Below are 24,117 nucleotides of genomic sequence, written 5' to 3'. Positions count from 1 at the left end.
GTTAAACATAATTAAGACTACATGAGCATGACTAAAAGTGCTTTCCTTTATACTGTAACATATGATAGTAAGAAATAAGTTATTGTCTGTAACCTGACAATTTACCCTGAATTTTATCTTTTTTCTCATCTTGGTGACTACTTTTAAAATAACAATATATTTAAAAGAAAGTAAAGCTTTAATTTTTTTTCCCCATCACATTCTTCTCATTTGCTTTTCATAGGCATGCTGATGGATCTGTTAAGTTCTGGGATGCTTCTGCAAGTAAGTAATTTGAATATTATTGATATATATTACTTTAATATTATATGTTATACAGTCTTTGCTGTTATACCGCTTGTATTGTAATAACTACATAAACTACATTTAATTTGAAATTTGAAGGCTATAAATTTAATGCCTATTTATCAAGTATTTGAATTTAGGATTTTTAATAGACTGAAGATATTCTTAAGGATATTAATTAGCACTTCTTAACATAAGTACTCACATTCTTTCTTCAAAATTTCTTCAAACCACCTCTTCCTAACTCAGAGATAGGAGAAGCAGGCATATGTTTTAAATTAGGAGAAATTTGTAGAATAATTTTAGTGCCTGATTCTAAACTTATGCCAGAAAATTTACATTGTTTTTTTGAGATTTATGATGGTCATATAATGGCAAAAAAGGAGATGATGCTTTGAATGGCTGATTTTTATAAAATATACAGAGCAAGCACTCATAAGCCAATTAACTCCAGATATATTATGCTTTGTTTTACAGTAACATTAGATTATATTTATCTTTTGTAGAGAAAATATTATAAAATTACTTTAGGAAGCAAAATGTTCTTTATTGTTTTTATTCATGTTTTACAAAATCCTTTTGCTCACTTTTTTTGGGTTATCTAAATTCATCATGATGTTGATTTTTTTTTTTAATGAATACAATGAGTACACTTTTTTTGTGTGTCAGTGAGTACAGTGTATGTATTATCTAAATGTATAACAGAGAAATATAGACCTGGAATAAAAATATGATTCAAAGAAATATATACTATTTCTTTACATAGTATAACTGATTAAATATTACCTTATATTTGTTCTTTTTGTATTAAATTATCTAACATATATTATCTTTTATCTAGTAACTCTACAAGTATTATATAAACTAAAGACAGCTAAAGTATTTGAAAAGTCAAGAAATAAAGATGACAAGCCAAACACAGACATTGTAGATGAAGATCCGTATGCCATTCAAATCATCTCCTGGTGTCCCGAAAGTAGAATGCTATGCATAGCCGGAGTTTCAGCTCATGTCATTATTTATAGATTCAGCAAACAAGAAGTTATTATAGAAGTCATTCCGGTAATGCTCTCAGAGTTATTTTCATTGTCAGATGTCTAATGTTTTAAAATTTTTGAATTATTTAGAAGATTATTTATAGTCAGCTTTGTCTAGAATTTTTAAAAACACTTCCCTGTTTATATTGCCATCTTCCTTTTCTTTTGAAAAGTAGTATATTTTTATGCACATCTTCTTAATGAACATTTAAATCTTTAAATACATTCTATGTTTCACTTGAAGAAAGCTAATCTTTGTATGAGCATACTCTAATCTGGTATTAACATAGTGCCATAAATTCTAAAATCATAATGTGTGTGTATGTGTATACTTGCATACATACACACCATTTTTAAGAAGCTGAGTTAGAAACAACACTTTTTTTGGCTAAATCCTTCTTTTTAGAAATCTTGCTAATTTTTACTTTTAAAAACGTTCTTTCCACTAAAGTGTACTTATGTATAAAAATTGTAGTAAAATGAACCATATTTATTGAGAGTAAGTAAGGTACCTCACTTTTACAACAGATGCTTGAAGTTCGATTGTTATATGAGATAAATGATGTGGAATCCCCGGAGGCTGAACAGGCACCACCTCTGTCAACACCAGTGGGGGCTACCAGTCCTCAGCCCATCCCGCCTCAGTCTCATCCTTCCACCAGTAGCAGTTCCTCTGATGGCCTTCGAGACAATGTCCCTTGTTTAAAGTAAGTTATAAAAAAAATTCAGATGTTTTGGAAATTACCTTTTAATTTAGGTAAGTTATATGCATTAGTAAAGTTATGGTAACATTTTTCTGTGTTGGAGTAAAATGGTATAAGAACAGGTCTATCTATGCTTTATTTTGATTGATCCAACTTATTTTTCTGTGCCCTCAAGAAGAATATGATTATATAGCATGATTTTATCCTTAAAGTACTAAGATTTTTATCTTCTTTTTTGCCATTTTCTTGTAATCTTTATTGTTGGAAGTATTACGTATGTCCCCTTTTCCCCCCATTGACTTCTTCTAACCCACCCACTCCAGGCCTTCACCATACTATTGTCTATGTCATGGGTTATGCATATATGCATACAAGTTCTTTGATTGATCTCTTCCTACCCACCCATCATCCTCTGCCTTCCCTCTAAAATTCCACAGTCTATTCCATGCTTCTTTGTCACTGAATCTATTTATTCATCAATTTATTTTGTTTATTAGATTCCAAATATGAGTAAAATAATGTGAGATGTGTCTTTCATGTGATACTTTCCCTTCTGGCACTCCTATTATGCGAATATTATTACATTTCATATTGTCCCACAGCTCCTATAAGCTGTCCTCTTTTTTAATTGCTTTTTCTTTTGGTTTTCTGAGTTATATTTTTTCTACCCTGTCTTCTAATTAACTGATCTGATCTTCAGCTTCCTCTAATCTGTTGTGTATTCTTTCCACTGTGTTCTTCATTAGTGCTGTGTCATTCTGTATTTCCAACTGGTCTTTTTTCAGGGTCACTATATCTATACACATGCTGTTGACATCTTTGCCATCATTATTATGAACTTGATGTCTGATAAATTTCTTATCTCCATTTCATTTAGAGCTCTTCTGGAGAATTTTCTTGTTCTTCTATTTGGGGCTTGTTTTTTTTTTTTTTTTTGGTCTCCCCATTTTGGCTGCCTGTTTGGATTTGTCTGGGTATTAGGTAGCTCTGCTATTGCTCCCAATCTCTAATTCAGGACAATGTCACACTCTGTGACTAGCCCTGAGTATCCTATTTATAGCTATCAGTACTGTAGGTCTTCAGGGTATATTGGAGATCTGTTCCTATGGCACAATGTAACACGATTTTCACTGTAAGTCAAAACCCACCTAGATAAGCACCTACGTCACTCACATGGAGCACATACACAGCAGTAATGAAGTGAAACAATAAAAAAAAATTAAAAGAAAGATAACAATTCCTGACCTTTACTTGTGGTAAATAAATAATACAAAACATAAAGCACATATATACATAGTACGTAGAAATGACGGAACTTTTTTTTTTTTTTTTTTTAATAAATAAATGGGTGATGATGATGTAATCACAAAACAATGTACATTGAGTCCGATGTAACCAAGGACTGCTTGTATTCCACAGCTTTTCTGGGACTGGGTATGTTTGGAATGGACCAAGATGTGCACTAGAGTTTGCTTTTCCTAGCCTCAGGTCCCAGTTATATCAGGCAAAGACTCAGCCTCTAGAGACCCATCTCTACCTGCAGTCCCATGACCCTCAGTCTTGATTAGCCTCAGGCTCTTGACCACAGGGTGGAGTGAGAGATCTTCCAACAGGGTGGGGGAACTGCTTCACCCCCAAACCCTGGCAAAAGCCATGTGGATAGCAAAGGTTCACTGGAGAAAGATTTCCTTCACGGTGTGGGAGAATGACTCAGCATAGGAAGTCAGGGTGGCTTCCCTCCAAGCTCCAACCTCAGGGCCCTCAGTGCTGTCCGCTGCTTACATAGCTCCAATTTACCCTGCCCTCCATCTTCCAGAGCCCAATGTGAATGGCTGCACATGAAATTTTATGCATTGGCCCTTTAAGAGGCTGTCTGCATTTCTACTCATCTCTACCTGGCAGACAGCAACCCTGCTTCTTTTCACAGCCAGATGTTATATTATGTCACAGCACCTTTTTCATTTCTAGTGTTCCTGTCCTCCTTTCATCCCTCCCTCCCCTTCCGCCCACTTCTCCCTTTCCTCACGACCCCTTTGCTACCTCCTCAACTTTATATGTGTAATTTATATGTGATTTCTTATTTTCTTTACTTATGTACATGTTTGATCTCCAACTAGATTAAATGCTTGTAGAGGATAGAATTAACTTTTAAAATATCTAGTACAAGTTATTTTGTATAGGTATTTATGCATGACTCTAATTACATAGGCTAATAAGATATAAAAGTAACATGTTTTTCCTTATTACAGAGTTAAAAATTCACCACTTAAGCAGTCTCCAGGTTATCAAACAGAACTAGTTATTCAGTTGGTGTGGGTGGGTGGAGAACCACCACAACAAATAACCAGCCTGGCAGTCAATTCTTCCTATGGATTGTAAGTATAATTTATATATTTCTCAGACTCTTCATAGTATTTCATACATTTTAATAGAAATGATGACCTTCATTATTGTATCACTTAAAAAGGTACTATATAACTACTTTTAGACCAAATTCGGTATTTATTTGGAACATAATTCTGTTCTGAATTAGTTATTCCTGGTATGGTTATATTGCTTCCTGATATTAAATTAAATGACTCATGGACCAGTGAATTATTTGAGATAAAGCTTTAAAGTCACTATCTCCTATCCTGGATATACTCTCAGAAATTTCTTATGATTAATCAGTATAGTACAGATCTAACAGCATCGACTCAGAAGACTGTGTATTATAAGTTGAATCTGTAAATAGTCAACCACAGCTATATAATTTATTCTATTTCCAAAGTTAACTTGCATAGATTATAAAAGCATAATAGTAATATTTTAACAAAATATTTATCTATAGTACAAGTATACTTATTAATTCATGCCTTCAAGTATATAATATTAATTGTATGTACATTCTATTATATTGTCTATTTTAAAACCAATATTGTGATATGAGAAAACACATACTAACTGTTCAGTCCCAGGGCTATTTAGCATGTGTAGGTCACTGTCTCCTTCCTTGATGCTAGCCCTGGGGACTTATTCCTTCTTCTTCTTCCTCCTGTAGCTGTTACACCTACTCTATCTCTAGCAGTTGTGCACCAATTAAGACTGGCTATAGTCTGCAATAATTTTCTTTCATGTCTTTTATTTGCTGTCCCACAATGTAAGGACACAAACCTCCTTTTTAATATTTTACTGCCCACAACCAAAAGGAAACAGAGAGAAAAAGAAAAGGAAACAATAGGAATTTTCAAAAGAAGTTGCAATCAGTTGATCATAGGCCTCACTTGACTCACATTTGTAATTTATTTAGCCTTTTTTTGTGTATTTTTAAAATTGGAACTTGTTGCCAAGATTATTTACTTTGAAAATCTATATTTAGAGATCCACTGAAAAAAATTTGATTTTCTGAACTGTTCTCCATTGTTGCTTGGCAAAAGTCATTTGAAACCGAGTTAAAGTTTTTCCTCTTCACAGGGGAGGTAGTAGTACACTATCCAGTTTACCACTGTCCTTAGCTGCTTATTGTACTTACTTACATAGCCTCTCTGTACATTTCAGTTTTCAACTCCTGACTAAGGATCTTAAAGGAAAAGAATTTATTCATTGTTGATTACCAGAACTTTTTCAAAGATACAGTCCCTTACTTTCTCATTGCAAAGGAGTGTCTTCCCTAACAGGCTCAAAAATAGATGTCACATTGTCCAGCATAGGGATTTATGTCTCTGCTCAAGTGCCAAATTATCTTTTTGTTAAAAATGTTTTATGATATTAATTTGTAATCATTAATGTCTGCAAAAGATCTACACAATTCTATGAGAAGCTGTTTATCACCTGTATTTTTTTTTTTTTTTTTGGTCTGTGAAAAGCTTTTGTTTGAAGAGGAATTTTCTCCAAGACTCTTCATGTTATCTTTTTAGCATTATAGACTACATTTTCTTGTAATTCTCATTTGTGCTAAAGTATTTGCTCTTTTCCTGTTCCAGGGTTGTTTTTGGCAATTGTAATGGCATTGCGATCGTTGACTACCTTCAGAAGGCAGTACTCCTCAATCTGGGCACTATTGAATTATATGGCTCCAACGATCCTTACAGGAGAGAACCCCGGTCTCCTCGTAAATCTCGACAACCTTCAGGAGGTAAAAGAAAAAAACCCTAATTTTTAAGATTTCTATAAATGCTGAGCTACTTCCGTGAATATAAGTACTTCTGTTAGTTAAATAGCTTGTCTGATTTAGTCTGTAATATTAAACTGGGGATAAAGAAAAATTTTACAGTGTAATTTTAAAAATATTTTTTTCTTAAATTGTACAGCATTCTATTTTATTCTGTAGTAACCCTATATTATTTGTATTATTTTTGGATTCACTTTGTGTTGAAGAGTTAGTCCTCCTCTGCCTAAACATCTGAGTTTTTCTTTATCAGTTTTAGATATTTAATTATTGTCACTATGCTTGCTTTAATAATAATTAGGATTATATTTAAATTAAATGAACGTTATTTTAAAATATGCCTTAATATTAAGGGTATGTTTGTCTTAATTTTAAAATTAAATGGAGAGTAATTGGTACTAAAATTCTTTAATTTCAATGATATAAAAAAGGTAGTCTTATTAAAGTGTGTGTTTTATAATATTTTCTTGAAGTGTAGCCCAAATATTGTCAAATCGTTCTCTGTCTTTTTTAATAGATCAGTTTGAATAGATAATTTTTTGCTATCAATAGGTACAAATATATTTTCATAAATTATGAAATTACTTTAGAAGATAAAACATACCGTTTAAGTATTTCAGAGCTGTATTTAATTGAACCATTGACTAAAATATATAGTGTTTTTATAATAAAATTTGTGAAACTGTCACATGGGCAAGTCCTGTTAAAGTGTTTCAACTACCCATATATTTGCTAGTCTTAATTCTACTAAAAGCGAAATGTGATAATGTGTGTCTAATTTTGCTGCCCACTTTTTCACTCCAAGAAGGACACAAAAGAAAAATTTCTATTCTGAATATATTCTAAACTTCAAATAGATTTAATTAGTAATGTGAAAGCAATAGACTTATGAGAAAATGTGCTTACTGGTCTTGGAAGTTAATAATTATAAAGATGGTAATTAGCTGGCTGTATCAAACTATATCTAAACTTTAGGAAGGATATTTCCAAAATATATGAGAGGAAGCTCTAAAAAATGAAGTTTTTGACTATGTAATTGCAAGTACTTTCAGGTAGGTTCAATATTTTCAGTAATATAGAAAAAGATCTGCTCTCTGTGCAACTTTCAAATATGCAAATTAACTACCAGAGGCCCAGTGCATGAATTTGTGCACCAGTGGTGTCCGTTGGCCTGGCCTGTGGGATTGAGCCGTAACCAGCTCTCTGACAAGCCCCCAAAGGATCCCGGATTGCGAGCGGGTGCAGGCCAGGCTGAGGGACCCTATTGGTGCACGATCAGGGCCAGGAATGGATGTGGGAGGTTGGCCAGCCAGGGGGGACCACGGGAAGGTTGCAGGGCATGTCTGGCCCATCTCACTCAGTCCCAATTGGCTGGACCCCAGCAGCAAGCTAATGTACCAGTCGGAGCATCTGTACCCCTGGTGGTCAGTGCACATGAATGTGAGCGGTTGAGTGGCCTTAGCATATCATTTGCATATTACATTTTTATTGGTTGAGCAGATTACTGGAAGACCAGACACTTAGCATATTAGACTTATTATATAGGAGGATAGTCGCTATGTTGTATATTACATCCCCGTGGCTTATTTTTTTAAACTGGAAATTTGTACCTTTTGATCCTATTAACCCATTTGTCCCATCCCCACATCCCCTCACTTCTGGCAATCACAAATCTGTTTTTTCTATCTATGAGCTTATGGGGATTTTTTCATTTTCTTTTGTTTTAGTTTTTGTTTTTTTGGTTCACATATAACTGAGATCATAAAATATTTTGTCTTTCTCTGTCTAACTTATTTCATTTAGCATAATGCCCTCAAAGTCCATCAATGTAGTTGCAAATGGCAAAATTTCATTCTTTTTAGTGATATATCATTTTCTTATCCTATGCATTCATTAACAGATATTTAGGTTATTACCATATGTCACTACTATTTAAAGGCCTACCATCATTTTTATATAAGCAAATATTTTGTCATACCTATAATTTCATCTATCACTTTAGAACTATAAAAACTAGATTTCCCAGAAACACTAGTTTGATGACCTTTGAAAAGAAAACTGATTGTCATTCAAAAACTTTCTACCCAATGAAGACAAATAATATAATGTTCAAAATAGAAAACACTTCTAATAAATTCAATTCAGTACTCAGTGTTTTCTAAAAATAGTACTGTCAGAGCTTTCTTGGTGACATCAAAGACATTGTGGCATCATGTCTTTTATCAAAGGAATGGAAAAGCAGATACTGATCATGTGTCTACATCAGCGATTTTCAACCAGTGTCGCACAAGAATTTTTAAAACATGCTGTACCTGACTATTTAGTTAGGGTCACTGACCTCTTTCCTCTTAGATTGTAAAATATTAAAATGACAACAGCTAACACAACAATAGTCATCGGGTATGAATGGATCCAAATTATACCAATTTTTTTGTCAGATCCACAAAAATATATATATGTATTTTGGTGTGCCACAAAGTATTAGTAGTTTATGTGTGCCAATAGATGAAAAAGATTGAAAAGCACTAGTCTGTATGATACATAATTTTTTGAGAAGCCCAGATGTGTGACTCTTCTGTCTTGTCCAACTATGCCAAACTTTTGATGGGTTTACTTGTAATATTTAAGGAATATGTAGAAATTCTTTTCATTTAAATCACCAAGAAAATTAATATCCGTACTAATTGTTTACTTTGCATTTGCCATGTCTTGTCTTTTCTTGCTGTGTTTTCTCCTCTGAATTTAGGCCATGCTATAGATAGATTATTTTTATATAATTCATTTATACCTGTAAAAAGAAAGTAGTTCTCTAGAGCTTTTTTAGAAAGGTGCTGGCATAGTTTTTAAGAGGTGCCACCTTGCAAGATAAGTAATGTGCACTATTTTAAAATTAAAGATTTGGAGGTACAAAGTATATGTTTAATTATTATTCAAAAATATATTAGGGAAGTGTTTGAACCATACATAGGGAAACCACTTCGAGTTGAGGGTCCCTATGATGTAACAATCACCAGACTTATTACCAGTATTTATTCTTCAAGAGAAATCCAATAATAATTATATGCCTCTCAAATTACTGATTTTAAACAAAGCCTCGCATTATGTCTAATGTTTCTTGAAGAATAGCAAATCATCTCTTGAAAATTCTGTTTTTCATTTGTTTAACTGATGATTGCTGTATTAATTTGGGGTGTTTTAATATCAAGACTTAACGTTTCTATCTCAAAACTAGAGCATAGTAGCAGGTGTTTATTAATCTTCTGGGTTTTTTAAATGGATGGTCATTTAATGTGTACTACAAATAGTAGATAAAACTGCAATTATATAAATTTATGATGTGACTTGGTTTTTGGTTTTATTTTTTAGCAGGTCTGTGTGATATTAATGAAGGGACTGTAGTCCCAGAGGATCGCTGCAAATCTCCAACTTCTGGTAATTTGAGTTTTATTTCATTAATAATTATAATTCTACAAAAATCAACATAGCATGTCAGTACTCCATTTTATAGGTACGGATTTATAAGGAGCTTTGGTGTCGAATATTCTGAAAAATCATTTTAGTATTTTTTGCTTTTTCATTAAATGAAAATAAAGGCCCTAGATAAAACTCTACAGCTGTTACCTATTAAGAGCCATATAACTATTTACTTAGGTTTCTACTAGTTATATATTTTTTAGAGAAAATAGATTTTACTTTTTACCAGTGAATCAGATGGTTTAGTTATCTAACCTTGTCTTTGCTTTAGGCATGCCTGTCATCATTTGGTAGAAGAATATTCTAATCTTCCAGTAATGTCCAATTAAATATGAAAGATTTTTAACATTTGTACTCTTCTGGTGACTGTTGACAATTATGACAATTGTAGACTATTTTATATTCTTATTTTTTATCGAGTAAGATTTAATATAATTTTATAGTTATATTAAAGCAGTTGCCCTTTTTATGTATATATAAGGCTTTATGTAACCTATTTAAATATTGGTATTTTCAGGGAACTTTTAGTAACTTTTCAGTCTCCATAAGATGAAGAGGATCCTGAATTTATTATATTTTCAGTGGATTAAAACTTTGCTTATCTTTAATAAAATTGACTTCATAATTTTAACTACCATATTTATTAAATCATTCTGGCTAGAAATTTTCATCAACTTTATACTAGAAAGATTGTTCTTAGCATAAAGTAAATTATTCTTAGATTCTGATACTTAGCTTGTTCTACTACATCATAATACTAAGAATGGGAAATATTGAGAAGTATATTTTACTTCACTCTCTAATATTTCAGTTTAGCATTTTATGAGTTATAGGTTTGCAAAAGGTTTTCTTCTTAAAAATGTAATTTCCTGATATACAAGTGGACCATTCTTTAAAATATATATAACTTCTGGTTTTCTTGAATCTTTAAATTTCATATTTAAATTCATTTATCAAACTAATGAAATATATTGAGCCATAGGAATCATTAACATATTGAGCACCTAATAGTAAGTCTGAGCATTAATAGAATACTAAGTCTGAGCATTGATAGAATAAAATATAAATGAATGATATGGAGCAGGTAACTGTATTTTCCACTTTACAGGACTAGAGTTATTTCTGAATAAAATTCTGAAAATCTACCCCTTTGACACTATATTGTTAATAGCTTATGTCTTCCACTTACTTGTATGTTTTTGAATAATTAACAGCAGTCTTTGCTACCTATCATAGGCCAGTTGTCTTACTGTTTGTACATTTGTAATGTTTGCCTTCATTCCTATTAGCATTCTAATAAGGAGATAAAGGAATAATTTATTATCGCTTTCATGAACACAGTCCTGCTAATTTAGGATGATCAGAAAAGAAAAATGGCTGGAGTGAGTTTGAGGTGAATGTAAAGCACCACAAGGGGATCATGTTATTAAAAGCCTGGAAAGTAGTAATTAAATTACTAGCTTTAAATACTTTCTGTACTGCAGTGGAAAATAAATAAAGCAAGTAGATAGTTAAATGATACAGTACAGATTATTAAAACCAATATACTTAATAGAAAACTCTTTGTATCAATGAGAGAAAAGGAAGTGTATAACAGTGGGTTGGAAGTTAAAATGAGCTCCTCAAATACTAAGGAGGACCAATATTATAGAAATGAATATGCCCTTTATCAAAACAAGTGTATTTATTCAAAATAATATATATAAATGAAGAGGAACTTTTTTGAAAAATTTTTAAATCTCTTGATCAAGATTTGTGATAACAGTTTAGTCAGTGTCGAAGTTATATTAAAAATAGTTTTCTTTCCCCATTTATTTTTAAACTAGAGACCTGGTGCATGGCATTCGTGCACAACAGCGGGGGGGGGGGGGGGAGGGGGGGTCCCCTTTCACAGTCTGGGAATGTCCGACTGATGGCTTAAGCTTCAGTCAGACATCCTTAGCGCTGCTGTGGCCCCGGGCTGCTATGTTCACCAGCCATCAGCTTGGCTTGTGGCTGAGTGGCACTCCCCCCACCCCCCGTGGGAGCTCACCGACCACCAGGGGGCAGCTATGGCATTGAGAATCTGCTCCCTGGTGTTTAGTGCTCATCATAACACCCGGTTATTCCACCATTTGTCGATTTGCTTATTACCCTTTTATTATATAGGATAATCAGTTTCTCTGAAATATAAAATCAATTCTGCCTTCCTGAATTAACATTGAAAATTATTACTTCCATCTCTTTGATCTTTATTTTTAAAAACTCACTTTACTTCACTGAACACTTCAGTAGTGTTGGAATTTTTATTTTAGCACTGCATTCGAAATTTGTGTGTGTATTTACCTTAAAATGATTTTTGAAAAACCACATTTATTAGGTTACTTCAAGTTGCAAAAGCCACACATACCATGATATAAATGGTGCCTTCATGAATTGCCATGTACCCTAGGAAAAAAAACTAAAGGCTGTGTGTATTTTCTATGTTTATTTAATCATAGTAATTTGGTAAATGTATTCAAGTAGGGCATGCTCAATATAATTTTGGAACTTTTTCATGAGATATCACAGAAGAATGATAAGCAGTGGTGGGCATTTTTAGTTAGGGGATAAATCTATAAATCTGCTTTTAAAATGTACAGTTATAGAAATACTAGACATAGTTTTATACTTATGTTTAGATATATTATCTTGTTACTGCTCTACTTCCTATTATATGAAAAAAGTATTAATAACTTTTGTACATTCATGTGACTGTAGTTAGTATCAGAAATGACAGTGGTTTTATCAAATATATAGCATTGTATCATAACCACGTTCTTCTTTACATCTGAATTATATTTATATGAAAAACAAATATGTTATTTCTATCCCTAAAAATGTCACTGAGCTAAATATTACTTATGTGATTTTTTAATATAGGATTTATGAGAACCTATAAATGCTATTTAGCAAAAGTACATGGTTTTTAAAGAGTAGTCTTTTAAGACTATTATAAAGTGATTGGATCCTGCCATTGTTGGCAGGTTTTACTTGGTCTGTGAAAAGCCACTTCACAAGTTATTGTCACGAGGGAAATTTTGACCTTATCTATTAAGGTTCAGCACTTTCAATGGGATAAAAAAGGAAATAAAAACAGAGAAAAATGTTTTTATTTATTGCCAGTTCTATTTGGGTTATTTGCTTCTAATAGAAAAGCTTTATTCTTTCAGCAAATGTTTACTTAATGGTTTCTAGAGGTAAAAGTTGCACTGAGTGCCAAGGGGATGCAAAGATAAATCAATTGGGGGACTAGTTTTTCAGAAATTCAGTCCAGGAGAAAGGTCCTATGTGTGAAAATTTTAAATATAAGGTATTAATTGATTAACAATAGATACAGTGTTATGGGAATTCATAGGAATAGGAGTGATTTATTTACAGCTTAGAGGATTGAAAAATTTAATGGATGAGATCATTTTAACTGTTTTATAAAGAATAATTTAATTCTAATAAGAGTCAACTAGAATACTACTTAGGAATGCATTTATAATACAAGTTAAGTGTTCGAAATTAAAGAAATAGTATGAAAAATTAGAAACGCCTTTTTAAAGAAAATGAAAAATAAAATTATAATTATAAAAATTACTAGCACTGGCCAGGTGGCTCAGATGGTTAGAGAATTGTCCTGCACACCAAAAGGTTGCAGGTTTGATTCCCAGTCAGGGCACATACCTGGATTGCAGGTTCAATCCCCAGTCAGGGCTCAGACAGGAGGCATGGATGTTTCTCTTTCTCTCCTTCCTCTCTCTCTTTAAAAATAAAATAATATTAGAAGTCACAGCTGAAATAAAATTTTATGTCTTAACCTTATAAATTTAAATAAGTATTTGAACATAGCTGAACTTATAAGTACTACCCTCAGTATTTTAAAAGGTTTTTATGGTAATAATTGAATTTGTATATTTGTTTGAAGTTTGTATCTAGAAAGCTAACTCTCAATTTTACCAGTCTAGTACTTGTACAGGATTCTGAGTTCTACTAGATAAACTTTATTCAGTTAACTAATATCAAGAACTTTACATTTTTTTTCAGGAACAGTTAACTTCTACTTTATATTTTTCTTTTTCTGTTTTCTAACATACAGTATTTACCAAAATTTTGCCCAATGGATGTAACTTTTAAAAATATTATAAATTAGAATTGTTATTTATATATACTAGGAATTGGTCTACCATGATAGATAATGCAATATTGATTTCCATTCTTACTGTAATATTATAATTCTTGTTAACTATATACATGACATTTCTTTGTGGCCAATCATATAGAAATTTTGTTTTAGAGGTTACCAGATTATTTTGTTTGTATTTTTCCCTGTGACAACTCAGTGTTTGTGACTGACTGTCTGCCTGTTCCTTCCATTGTCTTCATTTGTGTAGGTTCTTCATCACCACTCAATTCAGATGATGAACAAAAAATGAATAATTTTATAGAAAAGGGTATAGTATCTTTATTTTAAAGTATTTTAATTATGTTTAATTTATTTAGTTTATGTTGACTAGATTTTGACATTTATATCAAAATATTATTTTCAGTGAAGACCAAAAGCAGAAAGTTTTCCAAGATGGTAGCCAGTGATATAGGTAGGAAATAGAAATTTCTGTTTTGTTTCTAATTCTTGCTATATGCAATGTTAACTCAATACCAAAAAATTATCTAATGCATTGCATTTGTATATATTAATTTGTTATTCCTGTGCTAAACAATCTCTTGGGCTGTATTTCTTCTGAACTCAAGGCAATAATTATTAAAAATCAGTTAAATTTGGTTGCAGTTCTTCCTCTGACTTGTGTGAATTATTCTATTAATTTTCATTTTTGCTCTACTTTAAAATAAAGCAGGGTTCAATTTACAACATTAGTAGTATAATTTTATACCCTCAAGTTTTAGATATCTTAGAGTTTTATTTACATTTTTCTACCTTTATTCCATTTTCCTCATATTATCAAAACCCTAAATTTCAAGGAAATGCTTCTCTAAAAGACTGACTCTTTTAATCTGTAATCTTCACTATCCTTGAGTTAATGAAAATTTTCTAGGGGCCCCCCTCCCAGTAAAAATGAGTGATAGAGACTATTTTATATTAATCACTTTGTCTTCATGAATGTCCTTTGAAGTGAATTGCTCACTCTAAGGTTTTCAAAGTTTAAAAGTGATGGACAGATATATAACTAAACTTTGGGGACATAATCAAATGGGTTTTTTGGTCATAAAAATTTGAATATTCTCTAAAATTTGTGAAGGCTTAAGGTACACCATATTTTGAAAAGAGAATAATTCAATTTTTTATTTAAATCCAAAATTTTTATTGTCCTGTTACTATATTACTTATTTCCTCCAAAATTTCCATCATATAGTTTTTGAATTGTATTAAATTGGATGACTTTCTAGGCAACTGAAATAGATTTATTTTTTTCCCAACTGATAAAGTTTGCTATATAGTGAAGTGAAGTTGTAAACATTCTTAGAAGTAGTCTCCATATTGTCAGCATTTTGTAAATTGAACCCTGTTTAGTAATATTAACGTTGGCTGATTTAGCACCTCTGGTCATTTTTTAAATAAGGTGGTCTATTTTGGGGCAAAGGACTCATTTGTGGAGAATCAATTATTTTACCTCTTTGTATTTGTGGGATTTTAGTGAATCATTGGGTAATAATTAAATCATTTAAGTTATGTACTAACACTACAGCGTAATACTTCACAGCAAATGTTCTTTATAGTATATTCTATCTTAATATTTTAGAGCTTATTTGCTGTTATATAATGTAAACAGTTAGTAGGGACTTTGCTACACATAATTTACCAAAGAACTTTTAGAATTTCGTTACCTAGAAATTTTACCTTTCATGAAAGTGACTATACATAATTAAATTTTTGGAATAATTTCTATGTCTGTATTTTTTACTGGGGTTATATTTCCTTTGTTAAATATAATGACTACCTTTCATTTCCTTTTGTATTTTGAATGGAATATGTGTCATGGAATGACGGAGCTTGAATATTTGAAAGACATCATTTAACAAATTTATTAGGACAGAACATTATTGAAAGGATACTTCTTAAATAATGTCTCACTTTATTTTTATGTTATTAGAAAGTTTTTCTTTTTGTCATGCTAGTTTTTATAGTTATATTCACTGGGAAATGTTAACCTTAATTATTTCAAACTTTGTTGGTTATGCAGTAATACATAGTTATTTTTTTATCTTCAGAAACGACTGTTGAATTTTCTATTTTATACATAATTTTGGTTTTGGTTGGAATCTTTCAGTGTCTTTTTAATCCCAAGATATATCCCAGGGTATATGGAAGAAAAGCTCACTTCTAAATTTGTTCTTTATTCAAATGGAGACTGCCCATTTTAGACTATAAAGTTTTTGCCATTTAAAAAAAATGACACAATTATCTCCCTATTTTAACGTCAGGTTTTGTAATAAGACTTAGCATAAGATATGCTATTGAGGAAGCACATAAAATGTCATTGAACATTGGGGAAAAAATTCATCTCCTGAAGACCTCTCTATGGAAATATGTTTTCCATGAGAAATTTATGGTGTCAAAAGTGTTAAGACTCCTTGGGCATTCTTAACTCATTCTTAAATTTCCTATCATCCAATTTCAAACTTGCTCATTTTTGAACCTCATAAAATGATCACCTCTCTTCTTTCCCAATCTACAAACATTTATAGCTTCAGCTTTAGGCAGTTATGCAGTGGCCTAATAAAGGAAGGCATAAGAATTAAGCCTAGAACACCCGAGGATGGCACTGGTAAGAGAACCACCCTGTGCGAAAGGCTGACAGAATATCTTGGCTCTGAAAATTTGTCCCTTAGTTTCACCTACTCTTTGAAAGTAAGGGCAGTTGCTGTCATACTGGAGAGGGTGGGGAGAAAAGAGTGGGTTGCAGAATGCCATTCTCGCTTTCACAGTCTAACTCAGTGGTCGGCAAACTCATTAGTCAACAGAGCCAAATACCAACACTTACAATAATTGAAATTTCTTTGGGAGCCAAATTTTTTAAACTTAAACTTTTTCTAATGCCACTTTTTCAAAACAGACTCGCCCAGGCCGTGGTATTTTGTGGAAGAGCCACACTCAAGGGGCCAGCAAGCCACATGTGGCTCGAGAGCCACAGTTTGCCGATGAAGGGCAGTTTACTCTGTAACTTCAACAAGTTACTTGTTTTTTTCCTATTTGACTAATTAGAAAACTTGAGAGTTAGAGCCTATTGTTATACAACTAGCCAGGATTTACACCCAAGTAGTCTGACTCTACTTTTTGTCCTCTTCGACACTATACAACCTTACTTCTTAAGACAATTTATTGAAGGATTCAAAAACAAATTTATTGTGTGATTTGCAACTAGATCTTCTAGTTATGGACATGTTCTGTCTGCATGGCTCATATTAGGTTCTGTCCTAGCATCAGATTATGGAGGCCATCTTGGTACCCATCACCCAAACATAATATACAGTGTCTGGAAGTCTACTTTCCTCGAAGACCAGACTCCAAGGAAAGTAGAGCAAACAGTACAGTCCCCTAACCCATCTACCCTTAGCCTAGCTTCATTGTTCGTTTCTTGACTGATAGCTAAGTCAGATAAATGATACTGACAATGACTTTGTTGTTCATGCATAAGAGCAGCCTAAGTGATTTTAACAGCAAAAATATAGCAGAATGTAATTCAGTGGCAGCATTCCTAAAGAAAGGTATATGCATGTAATACATATACATAGATTTGTTTGGCCTATTCATATCTTATGATTAATTTTTGTCAGTAAAATTTTAGAGAACATTTTCAAAATCAATAACTTTCTGTAGTGTTAGAAATTTCTGTAAGTCATTTAGAAAATAAGATTTGTTACTAATTTTTTATTTGCTCCTTATTTAAATTTTGTAAAACTTTGGAAGTATGAAAGTTTGTAATGCTTTTTATTATTTAAATTCATATAAAAATAGTCCTAAAATATTTATCTTTGTTAAAGTATTAATCCAGTTTATCATGACATCCTTATGCATAAAATATGATGTAGATGTTTGTTAGATTTTGACTGTATGATTAACCTTTCTTAAAACTTACTAATTCTATTTCATGATGATTTGGTTTTATTCTGAAAGATTTCCAGCTGGGTTCTGTAGGCTACAACCCTGCTCATATCTAATTTTATTACTAATTTTCATATAGAAGAAATATTACCAAATTTATTACATGATGCTATTGGGGGAAAATAATATTATAGGTTAAAGAATAAAGATTCAAAAGTATAGTGACTTGAATGCTGTGATAAAACAAATAGAAATAATAACTCTAAGGAATGCTTCCTAAGTTCTAGACACTACACTATATATATATATTTTTTTAATATATTTTATTGATTTTTTTTACAGAGAGGAAGAGAGAGGGATAGAGAGTTAGGAACATCAGTGAGAGAGAAACATCGATCAGCTGCCTCCTGCACACCCCCTACTGGGGATGTGCCCACAACCAAGGTACATGGCCTTGACTGGGATCAAACCTGGGACCTTTTAGTCCCCAGGCCGACGCTCTATCCACTGAGCCAAACCGGTTTCAGCTATATATATTTTTATATGGTAGTTGTTAATATAATATAGGCAGCATTATATACCACCAAGGCCCTTTTTATCTTTCAAATTTCAAATTAACAATTAATTGGGTAATATTGGATTTTCTTTCTTAGCAATAATTTTGAGGTTCATGTAAATGAAGATAATTTTCATTAGTTCAAGTGCTATTTTTAGTAGTTCTCTTACCATGAGTCCCAGTGATTTCTTTTTTAAATTTAAGTGTTCTAACTTAAATCTGCTTTTTTCATTATATTCTAAACCACTAACTCATTAATATTATAATTTTAAAGCAGCTCAAGCCCCTTTAATTTTCAAGAAAGAAATTGAGTCACAAAGAAGTTAAATGGCATATCCAAAGTAATGTCCCATAGTAATGACTTAATTGGGACCAGAATCCAGGACTCTTGACAGCTGTTTTACTATAGCTGTCTCCCCTCTCATGGAGTCTTTCTTCTGCGGTCTTCTCAATTCATTTATATTTAAAAGTTGAAAAATAAATTCTTAGAAGCCCATTTTCAGGTTGCTATATGAATGAAAACTATTAATTAGAATTTTAAGTTATAAACTTATTTCAGTTCATTTAAAACTCAAATTAGTACTGACATTTCTACTTCATATTCCCCAATATTTAATCTAAAATGTGGCTGTTAATGTATAGAAGTTTATATTTAATTCACAATATGGCATTGAAAGAATAAAATCTCATCTTGAAAGAGAAGACAAGTCAAATGTGCAGTAATGCCATTTTACAGGTAACGTCAATATTTTCTACTTTGAAAGATTGTTAGTTACCCTTAATTGGTCAAGAACTAAATTTCACAGGTATATACCGTATTTTTCGGACCATAAGATGCACTTTTTTCCCCCCAGAAGTGGGGGGGAAAAGTCCCTGCGTCTTAAGGTCCAAATATAGCCTACACATATACTGTAAAAAAAAAAGTTTTTTTACTTGCCCGGCTCTGTGTGGTCTCTGTGTGCTTGCCCGGCTCTAAAATGGTTCTAAATGCTGCTGTTTACTTTACAGGGTTGATTACATGTGTTTATGACTGTGATGTTGGGTTTTAATGCACATAAAATATTTTAGGACACTATTTGTTTCAGAATCTTTTTTTCTTCATTTCCCTTCTCTAAAAACTGGTGCGTCTTATGGTCCGGTGCGTCTTATGGTCCGAAAAATACGGTACTTTAAAACCATTATATAAATCTGAGTCCCTCTAATGAATTCTTTTTCAGGATGACTAAAATCTGAAGAGTATGGCATATTTTGTATTCACATTTTAATTGCATTTTTTATGTATTTTCTGACAAATTTTATAATAAAATCTGCTCAGCAAAGTATGTGCTTTATATCTTAGTACTTAACTGTATTGTTTCTTTATAGAAAATCATCTTTTGCTTACATCAGAAGGATGATCTTTCTAAAAATAGCCTGTTATATGTTTTCTAACATAAAAGAAAATTAGTCCAGATAAAGTAAGATTATTGAAATAATTTCTTTTTCAACTATTGTTTGAACAAATAAATAAGTGGCAATTTATGTTCTGCCATTAGTTTGCTATGGCTACCATAACAAAAATAATATATACTAGGTTGCTTAAACAGCAGAAATTTATTTTCTCGGAAGTAGTTCTGGAGGCTAGAAGTCCAAAATCTAGGTGTTGACTGATTTGGTTTCTTTTGAGGCCTCTCTCCTTGCTGATGGCTGCTTCCTCAAAGTATCCTCACTTAGTTTGTCTTCTGTATAGCTGCATCCCTGGTGTTTCTTTGTTTCCACATTTCCTCTTCTTATAAGGATTAGGACCCACCCATAATGGCCTCATTTCAATGTAATCACCTCTTTAAAGGTCCTATTTCCAAATAAAGTCACATTTTGAGGTGCTGAAGATTACAGCTTCAACATAAGAATTTTGGGGACAATGTTCAGCCCATAATACTTACTATATTAAGTGTATATAATGCTATTTATTCTGTAGAAAATGAACTTTGAGATGTTGCAGAGTTTAACTGGTGATATCCTAGACATTAAGTTTTATGAATTTATGGAAAACAAACAGGATAGAAAAATAATGTAGACAAAAGCTCTAGAAATTCAATAATTAAAAGACCTTGTTACTGTCAAATATTTCCCACTTAGTTATTAGCATCCCTTTAAAGATTGCCCTTCATTTCAGGTAATATATATGTGCTCTATATTTCCAAAACTTACCTTTATGATTAATAGACTTGTACTTAAGTTGCCCTCTTTTTCTCTTCATTTCATTTATGAAGAAATTTAGCATTTTTCTATAGAAGCAAAATTCCATTGACGGTTTTTATTTATTCATTCACTTATCTCCATGTTTGTTGAATACATATTAAATGCTAGATACATATATAGATATATTTTGTAAGATAAATTCTATTCTCAAATTAATGGAATTTAAATGTACGTATTGAACTAATGCTATTTACATTATTAATCAAATGGCTATTAAAATAATGTGTTATAACTAACAAGAGAATTTCTACATTCTGGTCCCACTTGCCCCTTGGATTTTTACCCTAACAGACAAGCTGACTTTTAGTTATTTTATTATTCTGATTGTTTTTGTTTATTGTCATATATTTCAACATTATCCTTGAAAGTAGGATTAGGTCTCGGTATGTGGTAAGAAAAGTGATATTGTCACTTTATTCTAATTATTGAACATCTCTCAGTATACACAAAATTCAACTTGTTTTTTCCCCAGCATTTTCTTCATACTTTCATAATAATGTTCTTTTACATTTTAGAATTTGTATGTTGCTTACTGTTAAAGTCACATTCTAAACAGAAGTTATGATTCTGTTTTCTTTTGAAAAACCCTTCTTATTAAAATATGATAGGGGGTGCAAAAACTAAAAGAAAATTACAAAGCATCATTTTAATTTCAAGAAACAATGAGAATCTCAATGAGGAATTTTATAAAGATTTCAAAAAACAAAAAATAATCATTGTGACAAAACTGTCATTCATGGCATAATGGTCCAAGTAATCCTCTTGCCTTGAGACTTGCTCTTCTTGAACACCATGCATTTTTTCATTGGTATTGAAACTACCGCTGCAGACATGATTGTTGTCATCAGATATAACTTCATTATTTCTACCAAGCAAATGCAGCACTTTACTGCTTAACTCAGCCAGCCAGCTTGATATCCTTGTTCAGGTTTAGAAGAGAGAGCAAAGACTCAAGTTAACAGCCTTCTGAGGTCTATCTCTGATTATCAGTTTTCCTCAACTGAAGAAACTTCTTTACTGCCATTTGTTGCTGCTGTGGGCAGAGTCATAGAAAAAAGAGAGCTAGTTCATTCTCTCTATTAACAAAGGATTTTAAAACAAGGAAGATACTGAGTGCAAGGGACAGGAGTTAAAGAATACACAGTTGAAGAAGAGGGGGAATAAAAGACTGTCTTCTAAGAACTCTTGTAAGTCTTACGTCTCCTATTTGAAAGCCTGGATGGAGTTTGAATAACTTTACAATATGAGCAGAAGCCTCTTTACAAGTACAGTGAATTCAGCTGACAAGTAACTGGGTTGGCAAGTGCTTCTGAGACTCCTGAGAAGTAAAAATCTGAGCATCAGAAAAAAATTGCTGGATAAAGTCTACAACCACTTCATCATAAAATTAATAGCAAATGGCAGGGTTTATTTCCAGCGGACTGACTAAAGCTTAAACAGAGCTGAAAAGTATATCCCCCAAAAGTAGTTATAAAAATTGAAAGGTAGGAACATTAGCCTAAATGTCAGTATTAGACCTTAGGTTTGCTTAGCCTCCCACTATAAAACACATGTGAGACTTTTTCCAGGGACTGAGCAACAGGCAACCCTGGACAATCATCCTTGAGAAAGGAAAAATACGATGTGAGGCTCACGGTCTTCCCCAGCTTTCTACCACAAGACAATTTCCTGCAGTACAGAGAGGGTAGAACCCAACTGGAGTTGCAGTTTCATTAAGCTAAGCAGGCAGAGTTTGAAGTTCTAGGCTGCTGAATTGATTGGAATTTGCAAGGAAGGGTACTAGAGAGGAACTACTCAGATGGGAATTCCTAGAAGTCTTGTATGGGATTCAGTGCAGGTCCTTGCCTCAGAGAGGCTGACAGCTGACCTGTAATACAGCAGTCATTCTGTACTGCTAGGAGTTGTTGCCCTTAGACCTTGCTGAGCACTTCAGTTATTCCTTTGTCACAAAAAGATCTCTCAGTAGTAGAGATCACTTTTAGCTTTAAAGCCCTAACCTAAAACTAAATTTAAACTGAAGTAGACCCACCCTAACAAAAAACAAGCCTGATAAAACCAAAGGATCTGGTAATTTATGGCACAACAACACTCAACACCTATTAACGTTAACAATGTAATCCGGACTCCCTTCAACATATTATCCACTGTGTCCAGCATCTAGTCAAAAGTTCTTAGGCATGTGAAATAAAAGGTTCACAATAAAAAATAGGGAGATATGACACATAGTCAAGAATTTAAAAATCAGTAGAAACAGACCTGAAGATCACTTGAATGTTGAAGTTAGCAAAGATTTTAAAGCAGCTCCTGTAATATGTTCAAGTACTGAAAGGGGTAAAAAAAATAGTCATGATGATTAAACATGGAGAAAATAGAAACTTTATAATGAATGAAATAAAAATGTTAAGGGTAGAAGAGGTCACTGGGGAAAAATGGGGGACTTATGTATTAGTTTCAACAATAAGGTTTTTTAAAATAAAAACATCAGTACTGAAAAGTTTAATATCCATAATGATAAATTCACTGGGTGGAAATTTACAGAAGAAAGGGTTATGGAACCTGAAGACAGATAAATACAAATTAATTATATAATGTGAAATGCCAAGGGTTTAAACCTTCCTATACCATCATCCTTCTTCCTCCTCCCTCCCCATAAGCATCCATGAAGAATAGACAAGTTCTATTCAAAGATAGTTGATAATATGGCTTCAGATTTCTCGGCTACACTTAATATGATAAAAAATAAGGCACAGTTTGAGTTTTGAGGAGATATAGTTGTGAGCTGGGACTTTAGTACATTATTAGATTTTCTCTGTTTTTCTTTATTTTTAGCTAAATAAAAGTTTGTGAAATATTTGTATATTATAGTTCATTTCAACTGTATAAATAAAAATGAATTTTAAAAGGGAGTGGCAGGAAGTATGCAAAAATGTTACTTCTTCATTATGGGCATTCATAAGGACCTTATTTTCTGTTTCTCTGTATTTTCCAAATTTCTGTAAAGAACACATAATTCAAAAAAAGCTTAAAGATGATATGCATGAGTGTAGGACAACAGAAAGACAATGATAATGTAATACTGCCTATGAGTCTATTAATTGAGACTATTGTTTTTCATCTAAAAAGTCTCATTCTGTGCATTGAAAAATGAATTTAACCTTTAAAATATTTTGCAAAGAAGATTAAAAACATTATCCCAGCGTGAAAGATGTCTTAAGAGTTTATACCATGATTTCATGTATATGGAGTTCTAGAAAAGGCAAAACTGATCAATGGTGGAAAAAGCATCAGAACAGTGGCTGTTTCTGGGGACAAGGGCAAGAATTAGTTGGGAAGGAATATGTGTGTTCTTTTTGGGGTGCTTATAAAGTTATATATCCTGTTATGATTTTGAATTACAGGATGCATACATTGTTAAAACTTAGTGAGTATACATTTAAGATTTGTGCACTTACATGTAAATTTTATATCTAAAGAAAAATACTGTCACCAAAATGTTTGGCAAACATTGTTTTGTAAAAATGTAGGAAGTCTAAACTATTTCTTGCTGGCTTTGTCTTAATAACTCACAGTCTTATGATAAGTATTCCAGCCAGAGATAGGTATAAATT

At 32.3% G+C, this 24,117-nt stretch overlaps 1 protein-coding gene across 4 annotated transcripts in view; it reads left to right on the top strand.

Annotated features, from left to right (window-relative positions):
• The window catches only part of STXBP5 (syntaxin binding protein 5), a 125,448-nt gene that overhangs the window by 73,675 nt on the left and 27,656 nt on the right, over positions 1–24,117 (top strand). For 2 of the 4 annotated variants that reach the window (XM_084889294.1, XM_084889293.1), the window contains exons 14-19: positions 224–264; positions 1,127–1,347; positions 1,851–2,029; positions 4,276–4,401; positions 5,989–6,140; positions 9,540–9,605. In XM_084889294.1, coding sequence (XP_084745420.1) covers positions 224–264; positions 1,127–1,347; positions 1,851–2,029; positions 4,276–4,401; positions 5,989–6,140; positions 9,540–9,605 — 785 coding nt within the window. Of the gene's footprint in view, positions 1–223; positions 265–1,126; positions 1,348–1,850; positions 2,030–4,275; positions 4,402–5,988; positions 6,141–9,539; positions 9,606–14,044; positions 14,105–14,200; positions 14,249–24,117 lie in introns of all 4 variants that reach the window. The other 2 variants (XM_084889291.1, XM_084889292.1) reach the window with 2 other exon arrangements.

The sequence above is a fragment of the Pipistrellus hanaki genome (assembly GCF_964339955.1).
Source record: "Pipistrellus hanaki genome assembly, chromosome: 7".
NCBI lineage: Eukaryota > Metazoa > Chordata > Mammalia > Chiroptera > Vespertilionidae > Pipistrellus > Pipistrellus hanaki.
This window is presented reverse-complemented; position numbering and strand designations above follow the sequence as displayed.